At 41.1% G+C, this 7242-nt stretch overlaps 1 protein-coding gene across 1 annotated transcript; it reads left to right on the top strand.

Moving 5' to 3' along the window:
• The first annotated feature begins 1730 nt into the window (after window positions 1–1730).
• LOC135153835 (uncharacterized) lies at window positions 1731–6633 on the top strand. The gene is made up of 3 exons (XM_064098007.1): window positions 1731–1734; window positions 4288–4720; window positions 5280–6633. Exons 1-3 carry the CDS (start codon window positions 1731–1733, stop codon window positions 6631–6633), a joined length of 1791 nt encoding a protein of 596 aa, XP_063954077.1.
• The last annotated feature ends 609 nt before the right edge of the window (window positions 6634–7242 follow it).

A 7242-nucleotide genomic window follows, 5' to 3' on the forward strand; every position in this document is an offset into this window, starting at 1 on the left:
CCTTGATTACTATCTATGTCGAGCTTTAAAATACATGATCGGATTTTAGTGTCAAGTAACAAATGCAAAGGCTAACATACTAATTAACATTTATCAATCAAACATGAAAATAAAGAACGGATTTTGTCAAAAGCTAGAATTATTTATGAAAGATATAGGTTATTCTCATATTTGGGAAAACCTAAATACATTTTCTAAACGAAATAAAGTTAAATCAGTGGGTACAGTTTCAGGAAGATAGATACTGGAAGAGAATTATTGTAGTAAACTGAGAACGTATATAAAGACATTAAACGTAGGCCCTACATAGAGAAATATTTATAACTAGACATTGATAATCTATAAGTTAGGAATTATTTGAAGATAAGAATTAGCAATAGTAAATTTATGACTGAACAAGGGCGACTAAAACAACTAGAAATCAATCAACGTACTCGCGCTCATCCTTAACCCGCAACGAGAAAAATTATGATAATAGGCCTATACAATAGTGCCGTCATTTAGAGAACTGAGCGAATCAGGTTACTTCTTGTACATCATGCAAATAAAAGTAATGATTACGATATGAGTAAAATTTATGTAACTAAATAATATGAGTAATTATAATGATGGACTATGATACATTCGTGTTAATAGATGACGCCATGGACGTGTTGTAATGACTTAATTGTAATATCTTGTAATCAGTAAGAGTTTGGCAAAATGTTTAATAATGTATTTTCTTTTCGAATGGACACATATTTTGGCGATTGCTTATATTTACTTGTTTATATATATATATACATCTCTGTTTTGCCACGTTCATTATTTATAATATTTGATTACAATCCTAAACTGTGGATTTTATTTCAATAAATTGATTTGATTTGATTTGATTTGTAATTTAAATGTTCTTCAAAACATATTTTTGACCAACCGTGTTATTTTGTTTTGAAATCCTCCTAATATAGTGATTTACCCCCCCCCAAAAAAAAAAGCAACAACAAACAAACAAACAACAAACAAAACAAAACAAAACAAAAACATACACACATTTTGATAGTTTTTCTTCTTTTTATGAAATAATTCCCCGTGAAGTGATGAGTTAACCATTCCCCTGCACAATATCTAAAAAAGGCGAGTGCGAATTAGCGTGAGCAGATTTTTTTCCACGATATAACGGCCTATATTGTTCCCAGCCCCCCCCCTCGTCTTTTTCTTTAATGTAATAATAATAATAGTTGGGCATTTATAAAGCGCCATTTCCTTTCGGTTACATGCAAAGCCCGGTCTCTCTCTCTCCCACTGTATCTTTTCTCTTTTCCTGTCCACTCTTATTTTTTTCCATTTCCTCTCCTTTTTGTTTTCCTCTCTTTTTCCTTTCCCCCCTGATTTTTAGACCACCAATATGGGGGTGGGGGGCGGTCCCTTCGGCCCCTGTATCGCCAATGTATACATACAGACCCATTCGATACACATATGTGTGTGCTACCTATGGATTTATTATGTGTCTATCAGTAGATTAATACATTTATATCAGACCAAATCGCCTACAGAGATACTGCATATGGCCAATTATTAGTTCTACTATTTTATGTGGGTTGTAGTTTGGAGGATTCATTTGGCCCCGTATGGGTTTAATATGTCTCAATCTTGGCTAAGGCGATAAGCCACACCGCCCATATAGATACCACATGGAGCCTATATGGTTTTATTTCATGGGTTCTAGGTAGAACCCAGATGGGGCCAATATGGGTTTGATATGTTTCTATCTGGGCTCAGGCGATGAGACACATCGCCCATATAGATACCACATGGGGCCCATATGGTTTTATAATGTGGGTTCGTGGGAGGACTCATATGGGTTTGATATGTCTCTATCTGGGCTCAGGCGATAAACCACATCGCCCCTATAGATGGCGCATGGGGCCCATATGGTTTACTTATTTTTTGGTTTCAGGTAGGACCAATATATAGGGCCCATATGGGTTTGGTACGTTTCTTTCTGGGCTCAAGCGATCCCATATTCATACAAAGTGGGGCCCATATGGTTTTACTTCGTAGGTTCTAGGTGGGAAGACCCATATAGGCCCCATATGGGTTAGATATGTCTCTATCTGGGATCAGGCGATAAGCCACACCGCCCATATGGAAACAACATGGGGCCCATATGGTTTAATAATATGGATTCGTGGGAGGACCCATATATGGGCCCCAAATGGATTTTATATTTTTATATCTGGGCTCAGTCGACCCAGAAATATGCCACTTCGCCCATATAGATACCACATGGGGCCCATATGGTTTTATTATGAGGGTTCTAGGTGGGAAAACCCATATGGGTTTTATATGTTTCTATCTGGGCTCAGTCGATCCATAATTATGCCACTTCGCCCATATAGATACCACATGGGGCCCATATGGTTTTATTATGTGGGTTCTAGGTGGGAAAACCCATATGGGCCCAATATGGGTTTTATTTGTTCCTATCTGGGCTCAGACGATCCATAATTATGCCACTTCGCCCATATATATACCACATGGGGCCCATATGGTTTTATTATGTGGGTTCTAGGTGGGAAAACCCATATAGGCCCCATATGGGTTCTATATGTTTCTATCTGGGCTCAGTCGATCCATAATTATGCCAATTCGCCCATATAGATACCACATGGGGCCCATATTGTTTTATTATGTGGGTTCTAGGTGGGAAAACCCATATGCTGGGCCCCTTATGGGTTTTATATGTTTCTATCTGGGCTCAGTCGATCCATAATTATGCCACTTCGCCCATATAGATACCACATGGGGCCCATATGGTTTTATTATATGGGTTCTAGGTGGGAAAACCCATATAGGCCCCATATGGGTTTTATATGTTTCTATCTGGGCTCGGTCGACCCTGAAATAAGACCACATTGCCCATATAGATACCACATGGGGCCCATATGGTTTTTATTATCTGGGTTCTAGGTGGGACAAACCAGATGGGCCACATATGGGTTTTACATGGTACATATGGGCCCCAGCAGGCCCACATGATTCCCATATGGGCCCCCAGATACTTTGCTATCTGGTTAAGGTTAGGCCGAAGTATATGAAGTTATCTTTTTTTTAATAGATCGCGCAACTTCTGGTCGGGTCGGCTCCGGGCGGGTAATCTTTATATCAATTTCTGCCGTCACCTCCATATAGGCAACTTCTCCCGCTTTTCAGCTCATTACTAAACAACCACAATTTTGGGGCAAACAGGTTCCTAATTTAAAAAGAGGAAGGTATACGATTTGTGTCGTATTAAATAAAAAAAGTACAATATTTTTTTTTATCAAATTCTAAAAACTTCATGTTATTTTCCTGCACATTCACCTTCTGTCCTGTTTTGCGCCCTCAGTTTGAAATTCAAAATGAAGCGCTTCAGGATAAGTCAAAGAAAATATATATCATCCTTTTTCATATAATTTCAATAAATCACAGAATTTTCAACTTTTTGCGCACTATTTTCCTTGTAATGAAGTTCAATAATCTTAGAAAATCAATTGAATTAGAGCCGATGGGGTATTAAAGATATCTGCATTTGATGAAACGTCCGGAATATCTTCCTCCCGGCATATACCTTTCTTCCCCTCTGTTTTGCGAGTTAAAGATATGCACTGTCGCTAAATTGTTTGTAATCAAATCTGATCTTTCCAAGGGAAGTATTCAATATATCTTAAAGAATACCCTTTTCTCGTGACCCTTTTCTTTGCAAAAAAATTGATAAAACGCTTTAGCTTCCGCGCTTCGCGCGGGGTTATTATTATTTTGATTTCCTCCATTGTATTCCTTTTTTGTGCGTTCACAGTCACTTTTGAAAACAAGGTTCAAAATCACAATATAGTCAACTGAATTGGAGCCGATATAGGTACTAGAGACAAGAGAGACGGCTTCTTTTCATTTTAATTTATGAAATACCGAAAGCTTCGCGCTGGAGGGGGAAACTTCCCCTCCTGCTGCACCCACTACCTAGGGAGCACGCTTCGCGCGCTCTGTAAGTGTTGGCACGCTTAGCGTGCATTTACCGCACCTCCAAAATGAAATCCTGGCTACGCGGTTGCAACGTTGTGCCATTCTCAACTGACTAGCAACTCTCCAAAGAACTAGTTGACAAGGTCATTAATTGCTGTCTGCCCAACAAATTTCAATCAAACCAGTTTCCTTCGTCGCGACTGACGTTGACGTTGTATATCGATGTCAAAAGCCATCAAAATTATAACGTTGGCCCGCCATGCATATCTTACTATATCCTTTTTATGTGTTTATGTCATCCAGGAAATACTGGCAGCTCGGGAACGAAGCTCGGAGGGCGCTACACAAGTCACATGGCTGGGTTCATGGACAGTGGGGGTTCCAAGTATCCATGTGACCTAAACGTCATAATTGAGACAGATGACGTCATCCATATGATAGAAAGATGTGATCGTCAAGAAGCCCGGATCAACGGAGAGATCAACTGTTCACTGTTATCAAAGGACCCTGTCCGGTTTTCTGCTGGCAAGTTCTTCGTTCTTAGCTCTGGCGAAAGTAACTTGCATTTCAAAAGCATGGTCTACGAGGCCCTATTGCCCATAGGGGAAAATGGTTGCTTCTTTGAAGGGAAAAGACGAGCCAGCGATAATTCGTTCAATGGGAATAACGCTGCCGACGATTCGTCACTGAACATTGTCATCAAGAATGGGCCCAATCATACTGATGAGACTTTTACCCTTTTTACACACGCTAAAATTTCCTTAACCCCGTACTATAGGTGGGGCTAAATTGCTATTTAGCCCCACCTATAGTACGGGGTTAAGCTTAGCCCACTTTCTTTTTACACAGCATTTTTGCAAAGTGGGCTAACCCCACCTTTAGTACGGGATTATTTGGCCCTGCAAAAAAGCAGGGTTATATCCCAGCAATTGCGGTGCTAAGAGCGATAGTACGGGGTTAAGATCGCTAGTGTAAAACGAAAGTGGGCTAAGCTTAACCCCGTACTATAGGTGGGGCTAAATGGCAATTTAGCCCCACCTATAGTACGGGGTTAAGGAAATTTTAGCGTGTGTAAAAAAGGTACGAGTGAACTACTTGTACTACGAATAATCGACAAAAACCACTAGTCCGGGGTTAGCGAGTTTCGTGTCTGAAAAGCAAGCATTCCTTATCCGGGGTTAGCAATAACAATTTGGCATGTGTGAAAATGAAAAAAAATAGTACGGGGTTAAGGATAGTACGGGGTTAGCGATAGTCCGGGGCTAAGAAAATCCTGTGTAAAAAGGGTATTTAATTACCGGCCAAGTTTCTGCAAAATTGGTGGATATTGCCAAAGAGCTCACCGAAATTGAAATTACAGGTAGTGGGGATGACGAGAAATTGAAAATGGAGTGGAAGGCGAAATTCGGATTCTTTCTCGGGGGCGTTCTCCTCACGATCAGCGATATCTTCTCCCCCACTGAATTCTGTCCAAAGACTTCTGCCCGGGAGAGACGCCATCTGGACAAGAAAGGCATAAAGCCTACGGTGTATAACTTAACGGCCACAGACGGCGTACCTCTGCTAATGACTCGCTACAAGTGCGGAAACAAGGGGCCGATCTTGCTCCTTCACGGACTCTGTGTTACAAGTAGAATATTTTCTCTAGATACCATAGACAAGAACTTCGTAGAGTTCTTGTGTGAGCATGGATACGATTTATGGTTCCTAGAGCTTAGATTATCAGTTGCCCTTCCTTCACACCAAAAATCTTCTCAAATGCATGACCCTGCGGGGAAAGATCTCCCACCTGCTATAGACCTGATTATAAAAGAATCCAATTCACCGGACATCCAAGTCCTTGGTCACTGTATTGGGTCTATAACGACGCACGTGGCTCTGCTTGGAGGCCATATTGACCGAAGAAAGATCCGATGTTTCATTGCTTCTCAAGTCGGATTCAGCATGATATCATCAGCCATGAATCAAGCCAAAGCCAAAACTAGGCTTGACAATATTGCCGTTGCATTCGGCTACAAAGGACTATCCGCGTATACAGACAAGAACGACCACGCGCGGGAGAAGTTCATGTCTGCAGTGTCCAATGCACTAGCACGAACGGCACTCAACAAAGAGAACCAGTGCGGCAGTGTCGTGTGCCATAGAATTACAGCAATGTTTGGACTTATGTGGGAACATCGTAACATGAATGAAGAAACGCACCAAACATTGTCCGAGTGGTTCGGATTCGGACACGCCGACTATTATCACCACCTCTCGGTTGCCTTCCGAAAGGGCCGATTAGTTGATCCGGAGGGGAAGGACGTTTACCTTCCGGATTTCAACTCGAAAAACCGGCTCGAATCACCACTGTATCGTGAGGCCATGAAGAAAGTGGACATTCCAATCTTATATTTCGTCGGATCATTGAACAAAGCTTGGGAGATCGATGCATCGAGAGATAGCTACCAGAGAGCCAATGATGCAAACCCTGATCAGTATTACGAATGGTTCGAGGTTCCTACCTATGGACACCTGGACTGCATCATTGGGAAGAATGCCGCAGAGGATGTGTTTCCCCGTCTTTTGACCTTTCTTGACAAGTACGCATTGCCTGAAACGGTATGGGAAGGAAATGATGATGGCACTTGCTACTACAAGTCAATTTAGGAAAAGACAAAATAAAAGCTAGTGAAACAAACATTTTTTTTCGTCGCCCTTTCCTTATAAAAACGAAATCTTTCGACCAAAGAAGATGCATGCCTCAAAGAATGTGCTTCCTCGCGCTTTAACCTTCCCAACAAGTACGCAATGCCTAAAAATGAATAGAAGGAAGACAGTGATGATGGTACTCGCTGCTACAAACCAAATCTAGGGAAAGAAAATCAAAGTGAAACGAGCATTCTTTTTGTGGCCCCTGCCTAAGTTATCAAATATTATGGAACGTTTTGCCCAATCATATTAAACTCACTGCAACTATATATTAAAGCTTCGTTAAAAGGCACCTACTATCCAGGTATATCACCTGCACTTGCACTCACTTGAACACACACTTTATTGATCAATTTTAGACGTCAGAATTTCCCTTACAGACCCAACTATTTTTGGTTTCCATGTAGCCCTTTCATTTTTGGTTACAATAACTCCAGTATTGAAGCTTGAAATAATCATCTCGTCATGTGTACATCCCTACAAAAGATGATGAGCTGACTAGATCTCGGATCTCATGTCTACATCCCGTGAGACAGATGATGAGAGGACAAGATTTCGTCAGGTCTA

This window comes from Lytechinus pictus, chromosome 4 (genome assembly GCF_037042905.1).
Source record: "Lytechinus pictus isolate F3 Inbred chromosome 4, Lp3.0, whole genome shotgun sequence".
NCBI classification, from domain to species: Eukaryota; Metazoa; Echinodermata; class Echinoidea; order Temnopleuroida; family Toxopneustidae; genus Lytechinus; species Lytechinus pictus.

Bases quoted from the DNA above. Each gene is read 5' to 3' on its own strand.
- LOC135153835 (XM_064098007.1), top strand. The intron at 4,721-5,279 runs CCTTTTTACACA...AGGGTATTTAAT, and splicing joins CATACTGATGAGACTTTTAC to TACCGGCCAAGTTTCTGCAA.